This window comes from Pongo abelii, chromosome 15, assembly GCF_028885655.2.
Source record: "Pongo abelii isolate AG06213 chromosome 15, NHGRI_mPonAbe1-v2.0_pri, whole genome shotgun sequence".
Taxonomy (NCBI): Eukaryota; Metazoa; Chordata; class Mammalia; order Primates; family Hominidae; genus Pongo; species Pongo abelii.
In genome coordinates, this window is record NC_072000.2 from 60,331,460 (window position 1) to 60,349,162 (window position 17,703).

Below are 17,703 nucleotides of genomic sequence, written 5' to 3' on the forward strand. Positions count from 1 at the left end.
ATCTTGGTCATTATTTTCTGGAGTAGGCGTAAATAAGGAAAGAAAGAAAAGTCTAACAAGAAAGTGAAACATAAAAGAGAAAATAGTTCATGGAAGGAATTAGAGGGGTGCATTGTCTTTACAATGTCCCTAGAGTAAAGTGCGGTGCCAAGTGCCTTCTGACCTTAGGGGCCAGGAGACTGACTGGGTCCTGCAGCCAGTGTTCAGGAGTCCTTTCTCTCAGATTTCACAGTTTCACAGGCTTCGAACGTGGTGCTACAAGGCCTAACATTTTTGGGTTTTGGTTTTTTTGTTTGGTTTGGTTTGGTTTTCAATTTAGGTGATTTACTGTGGTTTTAGATGATAACATTTAAGTAGTATCTATTAAGTTAAGAGGAAAATGTTAAAGAATATCTACATTTTCTAGTAGGTATTTCTACAACCATTGTACATGAGCATGCATGTGCAGGTATGTGTGTATCTCATAGGATTCAGCCTCCCTGTCATAATCTTCCAATTATTAGTTTCACCTCTTGACCATCTGCTGTGTCAGAAACTCCTTTGGTGACTGGGGAGAGATAACTAAGGCTCTCCTGTCAAGGAGCCTACATCTGGAGGAGGCAAACCACAAATAAGCAAACCCTCTGGGCAGAGGAAACAGTGAGTACAAAGGCTCCAAGTCAAGATCACAGTGGAGAAGGACAGCAGTGAACTCAGATGGACTTGGAAGGGCAGGTAGAGGCTGAGACAGGTAGGACCTTCAGGCAGGTTGAGTTTGAGATTTATTCTAGGAATTTTGGGAAGCTGTTGGAGGATTTTAAGCAGGAGAGAGGTATAATCTGATTTATGTTTTTGTACAATTTCTCAAACTACTCTATGGAAAAGAATCTAGGTGGCAAGTATGAAAACAGGGAGACCAGTTTGGAGGCTAAGGTGATAGAACCCAAGTAAGAGATAATGGTAACCAGAACCAAAATGGGAAAAGTAGAGGGATTGAGATGTGTTTGGAGGTACAGCTGACAGTGTTTACACAGGGCTAATGTGGACATGGAGGAAACTGAAGAATCAGGTTATTCTTGGGTTTTGACTTTTTGCTTGAGCAAATTGGATGTCAGTCAGTCATTGATATAGGGAAGCCCCAGGGTGAAGGGGGATCCAAGTTCTGTTTGGCATATATTACATTTGAGATATTTATCAAACACACAAGTGGAGGTTGGGTGTGCTGGTCTGAAGCTCAGGGGAGAGATTAAGACTTTCAGCTGATAGGTGGGATTTGGTGATACTATCTAGGGAGAGAACAGAAAGAAAAGGGAAAGGGGGACTATTTACCAACTGGCTTGAAAGTTTCATTATTTTAGTACCAGGTAGAGATGGACCGGGATATGCTGGCTCAGCGTAAGCCCTGGATTTAGCAATATATTGATTTTTGGAATCTTAGCATGAGTGGTTTCAGTAGAGTTGTGGGGAAGGAAGCTCAGTTGGAGTGGGTTGAAGAAGAAGGAAGCTAAAGATATGGGTGAGGAGATGGAGGAGATAACTAATGACAGGTTTTCCAAGAAGTCTTGCTGTTAAGTGAATCAGAGAAACAGGGCTGGAGCCTGGGGCTTGCTTGCAGGTGAAGGAAAGCGTTTTTAAAGGTGGGAGACTAGTCCAGAGCAGGGCTACTCAAACTGCACTCCCTCTGCCCAGCAGTGAAATGTTTGTTAAAATACAGAATGAGATAAGCATACAAGTTGAGAGGAAACCTTTATGACAGTTTGGCATTGCGGAAACATCCAAGCAGATGATCATTTCTCAAGTACTCATTTTTATTGTATGTTTAAAAGGCATCAGTGATGGGTTAAAATTTAAAACAACAACAGCAACAATACTGGTCCTTTAACCACAGAGTTTGAGAAGCTCCAGAATGTGTGTGAAAGCTGATGGCATGATCCAGTATAAAAGGAGAAATTGGTGACTCAGGAAAGAGAGGAGATAATATTAGGAGCAAAATCCTTGGGAAAGGGAGAATATTGGAATACCAAGTGTCAATGGAAAGATTGCTTTTAGATGGGAGCAACAATATTTCATCCTTATCCCAGGAGGGAAGTCAGAAAATAAAGTGATTGATGCAGGGAGATGGGAGGAATTGGTTGAGGGAGGTGAGAAAAAGGGGAGGCCCTTCTAGATGCTCTGATACCATCTTACCTGTCCTGGCTTCAGCTGACATCCAGGCAAACCCAAACTTTTCTTATATATGTAAAATTTAACATACTGAATGGAGCAAAGTTCTCACTGTAGCTAGTTATATGACTACCGGCATTCTGTGAATATCGCATGAAATTCAGAAGCACCCTGGCTTGCGTGCTATATGAATATCAGATGAAATTCAAAAGCATCTTGGCTTGTGTGCATGACTGCCTTTAAAATAATGTAGCGTTGATCCAGTAGTCAAAAGAAAGGGCAGGCTGCCAAGTTTTCCACATTGAGTGATTTTTCAGCAGGAAAGTGACTTAGTTTTGTTTTTGTTGTTGTTGTTGTTTTGTTTTCCTGGAAAAAGCAACATGAGGCTTGTGTCATAAAGTATAAAATTTTACCAGCACTCTAGAGGTTAGATTTAAGTGGAAGCGAACTGATAAATCATGTGTATGACCAATCAAGATAAGTGTCATGACTTAAAATCATTGATCCTAGCAGGCTGTTCTAGTTAGAATAAAATTTCCTCTTTTTACAGTCAATTTCAATTACTTCATCAAGACATTAATTTAATACATTTGGATGAACTCAGAATGTGGCCCTTCTAGAAAAGAGTAATTTCTGTACACAAGAAGGAACAGTTATGAAACATTCAAACCAGCAGAGTGGTTTTGGCTTTGAACTTATAACAGAGCTTGAAAAGTCATTGCCCTCTTCCATGGAGACGGACAAATCTTGTGACAGTGACTGTTGCTATGAGGCTCCAGGTTTGGTGAGATGACTGGGAAATTCTAGAATTTATCACTTTTAGGAGTATCATTTTACTCCTAAACTTCATTGGAATAGAGGCTCAGGACAGGTTTATGCCTAAGTTTGAAGTTGGCTTTGTTTTCACCTTTATACTTTTCTCTATTTGTTAAATATTTTGCAATAAGTCTTCATTACTTTTCTAATTTTCTTGTTTAAAAATGTTTAACAAAATTAAAGCAGTCTGAATCAGTAGAGTTTCCAAGTTACCCAGTTTTTAAATGAATCTAGCGGAGAGGAGATTTTGCAACTTTAGAAAGCTGAATTATATGATTTTATAATACATCTAATTTAGATTTTACATTGCATTTTTTAACAAGTTACGTGTTTTCAAAACCTGAAATGCATATATCTAGGCAATATGCATCTGTTCAAATTGTTAAGTTTCAATGAAACCAGCAGTTTAGTTCATTCCAGGCACATTTCATTAGGACAAGAAATTAAGGGTTATAAAAAAACAAAAGAAAATAGATGTCTGTGGTCTGTTGGTTTTAGAGAGAGAGTCTGTGCATGAGAACGTATATATGAGATTTACAAAAGAAATGTAATATTGTTCCAGGAAGCAAGCTGAGCTAAGTGATACAAGATTTTTTTTCTACTTTCTTCATTTGGATGTGAAGAATGTATTACATTGCCTAGTTTGTAGATAGAACTTTGAGACCAGAATAAAAATGCCTTGGAAATTGACTTTTGGGAACTTTATGTGCATACATCACAGGCCTCTGCATTCCTCCCACTGGCAACTTCAGAATCAGAATTACAGTTGTTGGGAGAGAACATTAATCCAAGAGATAAAATCTGATGAGTGGCCAAAGATCTGCTCCTGTCCTCTTAATTGAGCTTTTTCTCAATACTTAAAATCTAATGAACTAGTGAGTGGCATAAAGTGAGTTAAGCAAGATGAATAAGTTCTAGAGAGTTGCTGTGCACCACTCTGCCTGTAGTCAACAATGACTGCATTATGTGCTCAAATATTTCAGAGGATACATCTCATATTATATTCTTACCACAATACAATAAGATTAAAAATAGGTATCTCTAATATTTGGTTACCCTAATATCTTCCCTAGTTAAATAGGAAAAGGAGCACGAATGAAAATCTTACATTAAATTCTAACCCTCAGAACAAGGATAGTGAATATTAAAGGAATCCTGAATGCTTTTTCCATGTGAATAAAATACGGCACCGTGCTATTTTCCAAGTGAATCACGAGTACATTTGATTTATTTAGGTGGGCAGATCAACAGAAAGCCCTATCGACTTCGTTGTCACAGACACGATTTCTGGCAGCCAGAACACTGACGAAGCCCAGATCACACAGAGCACCATATCCAGGTTCGCCTGCAGGATCGTGTGTGACAGGAATGAGCCTTACACAGCACGGATATTCGCCGCCGGATTTGACTCTTCCAAAAACATATTTCTTGGAGTAAGTACTGTCAAGAAGTACATGATTTCTAGAAAAATGCTTGTGATTATGATATGGAACATTTAATTGGAGCAAAAAAAAATATTGGCTTTGTATGTTGCCTCTGGTGAGATTTTGAGATTTTAGTTTTCAGGTGGCCAGTTTGAGAAACTTGTTATTAAAAATCTGAACATTAGTAAGCATTACTTGTTATTCATTATATTTTTTATATTGTGATATTTACAGTAAGTACTTTTTTTAAAGTATGCCTATAACATTGTCCATAATGTATTTACGGCAACGAAGAGGTTTATTTCAGAGAGAAAAATAAATGGGCCAAATTTAGATCATTAGGGCTTAGAGGAAAATGTTAGTGATTCACTCATTCAAAAATGTTTTATGAGTGTTTGCTATGTTCCATACTGGGTGTTTTAGATATGGGATTACAGAGAACAACACAGACTTGAATCCCTGCCCTTATAGGGTTTCCTTGTAAATGAACCCCAGAAGTTTTAGTGAATATCCAGGTTTAACATAGTTTCCTTTTGAATTAGGATATTTTTGCAGGAAAAAAAGAACCCACTCAAAATGGTCTAAAATCAATGAAAATGTACTATTCCCACATAAGAAGTGCCGATGAAGGCCAGCTCCAGGGTTGGTGGTTCAGTGGTTCTGTGACATCCAGGGCACCGGGTTCTCTCTGTCTTGCCTTCTGCCTCCCGTGGTGCAGCAGCCTCTTCCTGGGAGGTCTTCTTGTGGGTGAGAGCTGGCTCCTGCACTTCCAGATGTCTCCTGCCACATGACAACTTCCAGCCAGAGAAGAGGGTGGCAGAAGCACTGTTTCTTCCTTGCCTCTTCTTACAGCACAGACACCTTTCTCGGAAGCCTCCCAGAAGATATCATGTGTCATCAGTCAGAGCCCAGTCATGTGCTGTGCCCACCTGTAAACCAGCTATTGGGAAGAGGGCTGGGAGTGTCATGTTGGGTTAATCAGGATTCCCTACCACCCCCCAACCTCCGCCCCAGCCACATGAACAGTAGCTGAGCTCTGTCACCAAGAAAGCTGAGGGGAAGAGCTGTGGCACAAGCACCCAAGAGTGTCTGTCCTGTTGTCATGTCAAGCTACATGTGCCATCTACCTTTGAGAATTTAAACAGTGATTGTTAGGAAAACATAATGACCCCAACTTGTTGGCTTAACATTTTTGGAATTTTCTGGCTTTAATAAAAAGTCTTTCTTTATGACTATCCTTTCTTCTCTATCCTGACAGTGAGTACATAGAAAGTACTTTTAGATAACAGGATAAGAGCATGGCATAAGTATAACTGAAAAGAGAAAACACCAGATTCCTGGAATCTCATGGGGTTGTGGGGAGGGTAAAAAGAATCTTAGAGGGAGAAGCCCAGGCATCCATTTTTTGCAAGTTCTTGAGAACTATAATATGTGTCCAGTGATAAGTCATTCATCCATTCAGCACTTCTTTTATATTGTCGAAATGATTGCATATGTCATCCTTGTGATTATTAGCTTTAAATAGAAACTGAAAATTCATCACCTTCCTCCCCTCTGCCTCTACGCAATGTATTAAAGAAATTCCAGAATCCTTTCCATTTCAACATCATCTTAACCTACTTTTTCTGTTCTGCTGTGTTCTCTCCAGGAAAAGGCAGCAAAGTGGAAAAACCCCGACGGCCACATGGATGGGCTCACTACTAATGGCGTCCTGGTGATGCATCCACGAGGGGGCTTCACCGAGGAGTCCCAGCCCGGGGTCTGGCGCGAGATCTCTGTCTGTGGAGATGTGTACACCTTGCGAGAAACCAGGTCGGCCCAGCAACGAGGAAAGCTGGTGAGTGTGCTTCACTCTGCAAGCGTGAAGTACCAAACCACTCAAGCCTAACTCGAAGGCTGTCATTTTCCTCCCCTGACGTTCAGAACCTTTGTGCAGGTCCAAGCGCCATGTACCATAACTCAGGAGAAGCAGAATGCCACAAGCCCCTGAAATCAAGAGGGAAATGGCCTTATCTCCTTCAGGCGTTCAACTTTTCCCGTAGTGGGAGTAAATTGTGTTTTGCTCCTTACCACCTGAAGAGCATTATCTTTTATTATATACCTCACCAGAAAAATCTACTTAAATTCACTTGAAGGAGAATAAACTTATTTTTAGTGTAAAACTTTATTGATTTGGAAAACGTTTGAGCAGTCCAAAAACAATTAGTAAAAATTATGCATTAAGGAATTATTTACTAGACTTTCTGAAAGTAAAAAATAAGTCAGCTGGTTTTCCCTTTGAATTCCTATATATTAAGGCAGAATTCTCTGTACTGTCCACCAAAATCATAGTTAACACCTTTTTACTTGAAATGATTTATATACTGCATTGACCTGGCATGTTAATATTTTCCTATAAATATCACCACTTATCCCCATGCCCTAAAGCAGTTTTTTTAAACCCATTCTTTCTTGGAGAATAATTATAATACCTTAAATGTAGAACTTTGGGTTTCTGATCTTGCCATAGCCATGTAGCACAGCCACTGATTTTTAGTAAGCTGTCCATTCCTGTACTTTTGCTTAATTTGCTAGGTAGAAGCTAGAACGAGAGAAAACAAATGTCTTTTTCTAGAAGCTAGAAAAGAAGGAGTTCTTCAAAACTCCCACAGAATAAAATCTATACGGAATAGAGGATTTGACCTAGCACTTGTCAGAGAGAAAGATCATCACCAAAAATGTCTAAGATGGAAAAAGAAGTTGGGGGCTGTTTCGCTAACCTCATTTGCTGTTCTCTACTGGATGTTTGTGTTTAGGGAATGGTTATTTTTATTTCTATTTTACACCATTTTTCAGCTAGAGGCACAGCTTATGTGTCTTACCGTGCATCATGGCTGAATAAATATGAGAAGCATTTTCTAAAAAAAGCAAATTCAATAAATTTTATATGAATGTTTTCAAGAAATTGTAAACAAAGATGGAAATGTTGAAAGCAGTTTTTCTAAATAATCTTTTGTTTCTGATCACTGGCTAGTTTTATACAAAACTGACCTAGATTGGCCAAACTGGTTATTCATCATTATAACAGCAAGAGTAAGAAGTCAGTAAATGATTGCTGGGTGCAGGCTCTGCGTTAACATTTCCGACATCAGCTCACTTCATCTGCACAACAGCCCTCTTAGGGAAGTAGAGTCATCCCCATTTCATGGATGAGGAAGATGTGGCGTGAAGTTAAAGATTGCCCAGTGTCACAGAGTTAGCAGGTGGTAGCCGGTGGGATTCAAACTCAGGTCTCCCTGTTGGAGAGCCTGGACACCTAATACTACTCAGTACCATGTTGTGGGGAGCCAGGGATGGTTTCTACTCAGTACCATGTTGTGGGGAGCCAGGGATGATTTACACCTGAGCATTTGCCTCCCTGGGTGAGTATAAAGCATACGCTGGAGTCTATGGGGAACGCCTTTGTCCAGGAGGGCATATCACAGGATGAGTTTCTCGTCCACTCTGGTTATTGTGTAGTGACCCTTCTCAGGCTGCTATGTGTGCCAGAGAATTTTACAGTGCGACTGAAAAGAACGAACTCCAAAAATGGCTTGTATTAATGGGTTGTATTAAATATACATGCTATTTTTGAAGTTAGTCCCTATAAGCGACACTTAGAACTATGTAAAATTGTGCTGTCCTATTTGATAGCATCTGATTAACCTGGCCAGTTACAAAGGCTTCTATCAGCCTGATCTTGGGCTTATGGGACACTGAACGGATACATCCTTCCTGCAATCTCCTCTTGTTAACCTCTGGAGAACAATTTTTGTCTGTCTTTGAGGAAAGCTTACTGACTCTTTGAACTTCTGTTTCAATTCATGACTCATTGGTCCTGTACATGTTGCTGGTAGCATTTGATATAAATTATGTTTATCTGGAGATTAGATTTTGGAGACAGTCTCTGGCAGTACTTGTCATTTGCAGTCTAATACAGAAATATGAGAAATAAAGTGAGCTGCTAAAAGTCTAAAATATTTGTTAAAACAATAGTAGTTACATTGTGGAGCTAGTGCTGGTGGAAGATTATATATTAATATCATACTCAGCATTTGATATGAATCAATATACTAATGTATGTGTAACAAGAAATCACCATTGTTTTTCATTATTACAGCAAATGATGGAACCTCAGAACTGTGTACTAATCAACAAAATTAATTAAATGTGGGGGAAATGTCTTTTCAGGCCTTTAGCTCCCTGAATAAATAGATGAATGGAGTTTGAATTGTGCCCTACTTTTTTAGCTAGTTAATGATAACATATGGTAACATTTATAATATTACTCTAGGAGGGTCTTGAGTATTAAATTATATATGAAGTATTTTATTAAACTAAACTGGCTTTGTATAAAATTAAGTAAATTCAGTTAAGTTGATTGCCTACCTAATTTTAGGTGAAATTATAAAAATAACCATAGAGTAACTATGTTCAGGCTCTAGCAGATGCTTTACATTAATTGACTTTCCAATGTTGCTTAAAATAACCCATGAAGTCAGTGTTGTTATTGTGTCCATCTACAGATGAGGAAACCTGGGCTTTAAAAGGTTAAGTCACTTGCTAATAAGAAGTGGTGAATGGGGGGTTGAATTCACTACCCTGGGCTTAGATAGTTGCTATGTAGGGGCCATTAGTTGCCATGGTAGAGGCCAGATGTCTCTTGCTTCCACAATACTGTCAATTCCTGTGCCTGTTCATAGCTTTTCTTTTGTGGTAGAATTTAAAAAATAAAATCTGAATTCATGCCTACTAATGATTGCTAAATCAGGCCACCAGGTTCAAGTCCTGGTTTCACCACTTAGTTCTGTGGTATTGAATCGATGACGTAACCTCTCTGTGCCTGGCTTCCACATCTCCTAAACTGGAATAATATTAATACATGTCTAATAGGACTGTTGTGAGAACTAAATAAATTCAGTAGCTGGAAAGGATTGGAACAGTGCTGGACACAGTAATGCCCCATAACTGGCTGGTTGTTATTACTAAGCAGGGGTTGCAAACTGGGGATATGGCAGAAAACACCAAGTCCACGCTCTGCCCTCAAATTGCGTGGTCTGGAGGAGGTCACAGACTAGGCAGCAGATCAGCAGATACTGTGTGATGAGCACAGTCATGAGAAGGCACCGAAGGTACTTTCCCTCCACAGGCCACCTACCCCAGATGTGGGAGTCAAGGTTATGTGGAAAATAAAAAACCATACACCCCAGATTTATGATAAGACTTTGTTGTTTACCAAGAACTGCCCTGCAGGAGGAAAGGGGGGTTGTTCCACAGCCAGAGGCTAGGCCACCACCACACCTCAGCTTCTTACCACATCAGGGTGATCCTTTAGCAACAGTTTTATCCTGCAGTGAGGCCTCCTCTGAGAATTGCCTGTGGTCAGCAAGGGCAGGAGCCTCACGACACCAGTTAGAGGAGAGGAGACCACGGGATGCTCGGTATGGTGGTGGGGCGGGGAAGGAGCATCAGCAAACTTCAGGCTGTCTGAAAGGAGTCACAGTGTATGTCCTGTACAGTATTAACATTTATCGTTTGTTGGGACCTTAATTTTTTCTAAAAACTAATACTTGGGAAGGGCTGATTTCTTCATGACAAGGAAAATGTCCAGGGCAAAGTGACATCCGGGTGAGACCTGGATGACAAGTAGGAGTTTGCCAGCCCAGGGCTCAGCTGGAGCTGGGTGTACTGGAGTGGAGTATTCTAGGCAGAGGTTGCTCTTGCACCTGCCTGTGGGCAGTCCAAGGTAGTGCGCTCATGGACTCCAGCTCCTTGCAGCTCATCGCAGGGCAGTCCTGGTTTCCAGTTAGGAAGGGAAGAGCTACAGCGGGAGAAGTCGAGTGACTGCATTGGGAGTGACCTTTTAATGTGTTAAGAAGCTTGGGCTGTACCCCAAGGGCAGCAGAGAGCCGCCAAAGTCCTTTGGACCAAAGATTGACAAAATTTCTGGTGCTTCCCATACCTCTGTCTTTCCCTTATATGGTTCTTCTCCTCCACCCCAGCTCCTGGCTCTGTCCTCAGTCCTCTCTGCCCTCCCTGGGACCCTGCCTGGGCAGTGGCGTCCATTCCCACAGCTTCACCTAGGTGCGGATAACATCCCAGATATGTTTCTGCGAGCCTGATCTGTCTCCACGCTGTATCACACGTGCCTTGTATGCATTACCACCACCGATACTCTGCACACCCTCACATTCCGCACACCCAGAACTGGCCTGGCTTTTGCTGTTGAACTTATTTAGTTCTCACAACAATCCTATAAGACATGTATTAGCATTATTCCAGCTTAATGGATGTGGAAGCCAGGCCCAGAGAGGTTAAGTCGTTGACTCAAGAACACAGAGCTGCTAAGTGGTGAAATCAGGTTTGCTCCCTCATCTGCCATTTCTCCTGTGTTTCTGTCTGTGGAAAGCACTGTTCTACCCAGACAACCAGGCACGTAACAGGCTCTTGCTCAGATCAAGAGCTGAGTGCCATCGAGTCTAATTTCTTTCTCTCTAGTCCCTGTGCCTCTGTCTCTTGCCACTGAGACTGTCTTTGTTGAGGTGTACTCACCCTCTCTACCCAGAGAGAGCACCAGGTGCCTCCTTCACAGCTCATTTTACCCCTCCAACCCACCCTCCAAAGTTCTAGAAGTGACCTTTTTGAAAGGTAAATCAGTTCTTTTATAGTTACCTAAACCCCCTACCAACTCCCTCTGGGCATGGATGCCAGCCTACCTCTCCCGCCTGAGTCTCTCGTCCCGCCCACCCAGTGCCCTGAACTGCGTCCATCCTTGTTCAGCCTGGCTGCACAGCCTCATCAAACTCCCTGTTGCTCCCTCGGTGCATATGCCATTTGGCCTCTCCTCCCTCTCCCTGCTGTGCCTTCCTACTATCCTCCCTACTGAGGCCTGACATCTTTCTCAAATCTCTGTTAAAGAAAAAAAACCTTTTAGAAACCATTTCTGACCATCTGTCATCATCAGAGTAATAGTAGCAGGTATTTACGTAGTGTTGACTGCGTACCAGACAGTGTTCTCTAAGAACTCTTTGCATTTACTTATCTAACACAACCACCTTTTCTAAAGTTTAAACAAGGGGAAACTGAGGCACGAGGAGCTTAAGTAATCTGCCCAACGTCATACAGCTAATAAGTGGGAGAGCCAGGGTTCAAACCCAGAGTCCACACTCCTGGCTGCTATAAATTTGTGGCCTTGCACAGTGCTTTACTGGCCTTCATGCACTCCGAGCTCTGGGCATGTCTGCCTTCTACTAATGAAGAGCAAGTCTCAGCAGGATGGGGAAGAGGTTTTATTGGCCTTTGGTACCCCCAAGGCTTAGCATGCATCTGGCATGTGGAGGCAGCGGTCAGATTCTTGCTGACCATGCCTAGCTGCTTCTTGTCAGCTGTTAATCAGTCTTATAAGCACTTAGTGCATAGCACAGGCCTCCTTCTAAAAATGAAGGCTCATGTTGAACTGTTCAGCTTCAAACCTTAAAAAATGAATGATGAAAGATAGATTCAAGGTGGAGGAAGCTAAGGGTCACCAGGAGTGTTTTGGACCCTGCTGTAATGACTGCAGGCCCCCAGCAAGATCTTCTGGATTGGCTGTCGTCAAGATGAGGATGAGTCTCCACTGGATGGACTGGTAGGACATCTCTCGTCCTATGGGATCAGTGAGTCATTGTGTTACTGACTTAAGGAGTTAAAAAGAAAATCTTAGGAGATTTGTGAAGTTCATTAAAATAACCACTACAGTAATTGAACATGTAAAGCTAGGTATACATACTGTGCCCAGGGCTTTGTACATATGGCATATATGTATCATATCCAGTGATCAGATGAGGAAGCTGAGGCTCGGGGAGGATAGGTTACTCCCCTAGTTCTGTTTTTGTGGGATAAATTGCCTCCCTGTGTTATCTTCAAATATTTTTTTGCTTGTTTTGAGAGGAAAGAATCTTGGAGTGATTTGCTTGATTTTGCTTTTAAAAGGCATGTGTCTCAAACTTGTTGTAGGTGGAAAGTGAGACCAACGTCCTGCAGGACGGCTCCCTCATTGACCTGTGTGGGGCCACTCTCCTCTGGAGAACAGCAGATGGGCTTTTTCATACTCCAACTCAGAAGCACATAGAAGCCCTCCGGCAGGAGATTAACGCTGCCCGGCCTCAGTGTCCTGTGGGGCTCAACACCCTGGCCTTCCCCAGCATCAACAGGAAAGAGGTGGTGGAGGAGAAGCAGCCCTGGGCATATCTCAGTTGTGGCCACGTGCACGGGTACCACAACTGGGGCCATCGGAGTGACACGGAGGCCAACGAGAGGGAGTGTCCCATGTGCAGGACTGTGGGCCCCTATGTGCCTCTCTGGCTTGGCTGTGAGGCAGGATTTTATGTAGACGCAGGACCGCCAACTCATGCTTTCACTCCCTGTGGACACGTGTGCTCGGAGAAGTCTGCAAAATACTGGTCTCAGATCCCGTTGCCTCATGGAACTCATGCATTTCACGCTGCTTGCCCTTTCTGTGCTACACAGCTGGTTGGGGAGCAAAACTGCATCAAATTAATTTTCCAAGGTCCAGTTGACTGACGCCCTTGACAGCCATCTATGACTTTATTAACAGGTTACTGTGAAGATTTTGCCACTAACTCTAGATTTTACCTTTTTGTAATGTTGTTTATTAAGGGAGGGTGACGGGGCTGGAAATAAAGAGAGGGGACATGGTGATGAAACATGGCAGGAGTGTAACAGATACCAGTGGTGTGTTGCATGCTCAAAACAGCAGCATCGTCATTGAAGTCTGCTTGATTAAACCATAATATCTTTGTAATAATTGGATTTAAAATGCTATGCTTCTATTTTTAACCTTGGGTTTTTAACCAAGTTTTTTTTTGTAATCTTGGACAAGACTTTAAATCATATTTTACAGATGTAGAAGAAATTTATTCAAAAGTGTGGGCTCACGAAGTTCACTTCAGTGCAGTGTGGTGTAGGTGTTACGCGAAGGGCGCACAGTGTCTAGAAATACTTGATCGTGGCTCAAACCTGACCAGACAGCAGAGGGGCAGCTCTGTACAGTGTGACTGGTGGACAGATGGCCTTAGGCACAGGTGGTTTTGAAATCTGGAGCTTTTTCTGATTTATTTTTCTGACTTGTTGGGGGAGAGAATATTCATATCTTGTGGGCTTTTTTTTTTTTTAACTTCGGTGGAATTTACTTTAGATACTCATTCATCAAATACATGGGACTTCACAAACAATTTTCCATAACTTTTTAGCCTGTCTTTTGTTATTTCTGCCTGATATGATCTGCCCCGAAACTCATCTTGCACGGCCAGAACTGTTTGGTTGATTAAAATACATCAGCTCTTAAAAACTCATTAACTGAGGGTAATTACAGTAGTAGACATGGTCTGGATACTATACTACCACGTTTATTTGCTGACTGAATTAAGATTTAAGAATGGTTAAAAATAAGCTTTTACTTTTTAAAACCACTTGGGGTTCCATAAAGCTTGGGTTTTTTTTTTTCTCCTTTGTTAAGAAAGCCAAATTCTGTGAGTCTGAAAGCAACCAATCACAATGATATAGTCATTTTTGTGCACTCACTTTTCACCATCTGTCACCTTCCCTTGCAGCTTAAGGAGCCCAGTAAGTTTTGAAAATGTTTGCAAATCAAACTAAATTTAAGTGGGATCATTAGATATACACAACACCAAGTGGTACGTCTGCAGAGATAATTCAAAATTCCTGCTTTTGAGAGAGCAAATGAGTGTTTGCTGAGGAATAATTAAATGAGAATTTCATAGGAGCTCCACCATTCCTGTTACTTTCATTTCATTTTGATTAATAATTCTTGGATGCTTGGCACCGATCGTATCACTGCTTCTAGAAGGTAAAGATCCTTTAGGACATGAGACTGGTAGAAGCTGGCTGAGATAAAATAAGTATTTATTTAAACTAATGTTCTCTTAATTTGACCATTGCAGATTTGGGTGACTTTTTTTTAACCTTTGTACATATACGTAATTTATATGATTCTAATGTACTATATCCATACTTGAATTGGTTTTTTCATATTTTGCCTACTGGCAAATATTTTGCCTATTTTCAGTCGTTCTAACCTATTTGAATACCCTTTTCCTTAAAGTGATACGATATATTACTCTTGATTGCTGCTGCTTAATTTGACGTAATATGTTTAAAGTTCAGCCTCTCAGTTTTAATATAGCTTTATTTTTCAATGGAGATCATTGTTTAGGATGAGACATTTTTGGTTTTGGTTTTGTTTGGGTAAATTTTAAATGATGTGAAAATCTGACAACAGTCCTCTTATAGATAGCTTGCTCTATTCTGTATAGCTTACTCTACCTGCAGACAGAAAATGAAAGAAAAAAATGGACTTGCCTAGAATAATATATTGAATGCCTTTTGATTTAGCCAGAGTCTCTGATGATTAGCTTTCGCTGATAGAGTATGTCTTTTCAGCCTGTAATTCTTTGGGTCCCAAAGAATGACAAAGGAGGCACTCGTTCTCTTTTCTTGCTGTATGCCTAGAAAGTGGTTGAAGGATTCTTGATGCCCTAAAACCATCTTGTAAGCTAAATGGTCTTGCATCCAGAAAGGCCAGATTTTACCTACCAAGAAAAAAGATATTTTTCCAGAGAGTTAGGTATATCATAATTTTCCATTTCAAGTCCTGTTTATAAGTCTAGTCATGCTGCAACGTGACATATCCCCCAAAATGAAGTTACCTTCCAAGTTGGACATATCCCATAGTTGGGCATATGTCTAACTAAAAGTTTCTGACTTTTAGTAAATTCAGCTTAAATATAAGTTGAAATTTGGGAAATAATTTCCAAGCTCTTGGAAGGGGTAACAGTGAACCGCCCTCCATGGGCTCCACATCTTTTCCTTTGGCTTCCAAAGTGAGGTCCCGCCCACCCTGCCTATGGAACTGCAGAGAGGTGGCAAGTCAGCAAAAAGGACACCAGGCTCTTCTTGGCCACTTGTAGGAAGATCCCTTTATAATTTTGACTAAGGAGATTTTTTTTTTTCACTGTTGAGTTAGTTTGTGAAAATAAAGAACTCTGTAGCTCACCAAGGTGGAGAAATGCAATTCAGAAAAGTAATTTCTCCAAGGTCACTTCTTTTTTTATGTCTTGCCATCACTTTAAAGGACTAGCCCCACTCCCCCATGTGTATACACAAGGAAATTGCAGACCAATTAGTTGTCTTGGCCTGACTGTAATGCCTTTTGTAAGTAGCTTTCCAGAAGTAAAAGTCCCAGTGATGTATTCCCATTGAAATATTTTTCAGTTGTTTATGTCGTTTAGTACAAAAAAAAAATGATTCAGAGTGGATGGAGTACAACTCTGAGTATTTTTCTAGTCCGGAATTTTTTATTAATAATCGGTGCTGCCGGGTCATGCATGCTGCAACTCTCAACATTTCCCTTATTTGGTTCAGCTTTTAGCAAAAAGGGCTACAGTTCACCCTGCAGAGTATTAAGGTTTCTGGATTTTTTTCCCCCAACTGTGGCCCGAAAGAATTAAAATCTGTTAATATAAATAGCATATTTATCATTCCTCGATAGTTAATTATAGACTTTGGTACCTTTGTGCCTCAGGGAAGCCACGTGATATAACTGGTTATAGAATTTCAGGGTTAGGGTTTAAAGAAAGGAGAAAGCCATTGGAAAAATGATGGGCTCCATTAAGGAGACTAATGAATCTGGATGCAGAAATATGCCAGAAACTGGCATAAACATGATTGTAGTAGAATTTATTTTCCAGTACCAATAGGGAAATTATTTTAAGTTATTACATTTACTGTATTGGGAAACTTGAGAACTCTTTTCTTCATAAAGCTTCAATGTCTTTTTTTTTTTTCATGGAAAAACTCAAACCTCTGTTATTTGGGAGCTCAGTATTGTGTGGGCACTTATGAGAGTTTTCTGCTTAATTGAAGTGTAATATAGGTTATAGAATTGTTACCTGCAGTTCTATGGTTTTGTTTCACTTCTTTTCTTTTTTAAAGCCATTCTTTTCTTTGGATGTGCTTGAAAGGGTGTGTGATTACACCATTGTTAATGCTGGGTAAAAACTATCTTCTTGCAGCTTTGCCTCATAACAGTGGAATTTCTGATAGACAAACCACAGGACTTTGATTTTAAGCCAAATCCATCTCCATCCCTTTACTGTCAATCTTCTATCCCAGTAGTTTAGCCTTTGCGGCTTAGGGTATGATGCTCCTCCTTCTGTGCGACCAATGAGACGACTTCAGCATCTTTTTAAAATAATCTAAGCATTATTGAAGCAGTAACACAAAAAAAGGTTCAGTATTTTCTTTTTAGTATAACTTACATCCTTTCAAATAAGTCTTTGCCCTCATGAAGAATCCCTAGAGGAAGATAAGGAAAATAAGTATTTTCCAGTTTTGCTTGACAGTTTCTAAACATGTTTCTAAACAAACAAAAATAAACTCAATGAAAGGAAAGATGTTTCTTTTTAGCTGAGATGACAGATTGCTCCTCTGTATTAAATAGTCTAGAAGTTAAGGGGATGGTCACATTTACCATGTATTGCGTTATGAGCAGTTAAATTTTATGAATATATTTGTAAAATTGTTGTTTTATATTTCATGTCAAATTGAAAAGTTTATTTCTTCACTGTTGTACCTGTGGAAATACAAGCCATTTTACAGGAAAAAAATCTTCAAAAACTATTAAATGGATATCAGTCTGTTTGTGAGCCATTGTCTTCAGAGTCTGTGGTTGTCACTGAGTTCATCAGGACATTTAGTAGGTTGATACGAGTAGAACTGATTTTTTTCATTTCTCTAACTTCCAAGTTAATCTCCAACTGTTGAGTTTATTAATTGTTTTATATTCTGCACAATACATATTTAAACCTGGATTCTGAAAATCCCCTGAATTTTTTAATTAAAGAAATTTCCTTGGTGCCTATATTACTATTTCTTGTGACATTACATCACTGTCAAATAAACTTAACTTCCAGGGGAATTTAACCTGACTTGTAGAATTAATGGATTTTTGTCATGATCATTTCAGCCATATTGCTGCTTTTGTGACAGTCTTCATTCACTTTTAACAACATAATAAGGATTGTGTGTAAGCCTTCAAGCCTTACTTGAAACCTTAAACTAATATATCTATCATAAGAAAATATATATATTTATGACAGATTTTGTTCTCATCACATTGATATTCAAAGAGTCTTAGTATTATTGAGAGAAACAGATTTTTCATTTCCAGAAAAAAAATGCACATTTATATAGGCTTTTATTTCAGGGGATAAGTGTTCCATAC

The 17,703-nt window shown here is 40.2% G+C and overlaps 1 protein-coding gene across 1 annotated transcript in view; it reads left to right on the plus strand.

Annotated features, from left to right (window-relative positions):
* PELI2 (pellino E3 ubiquitin protein ligase family member 2) overlaps window positions 1–17,125 on the plus strand; it is a 184,863-nt gene extending 167,738 nt beyond the window's left edge. Inside the window, exons 4-6 of the mRNA XM_002824771.5 lie at window positions 4,194–4,391; window positions 6,031–6,219; window positions 12,396–17,125. Of these exons, the coding sequence (XP_002824817.1) occupies window positions 4,194–4,391; window positions 6,031–6,219; window positions 12,396–12,962 (954 nt within the window). The 3' untranslated portion in view covers window positions 12,963–17,125. The remainder of the gene's footprint in view (window positions 1–4,193; window positions 4,392–6,030; window positions 6,220–12,395) is intronic.
* The last annotated feature ends 578 nt before the right edge of the window (window positions 17,126–17,703 follow it).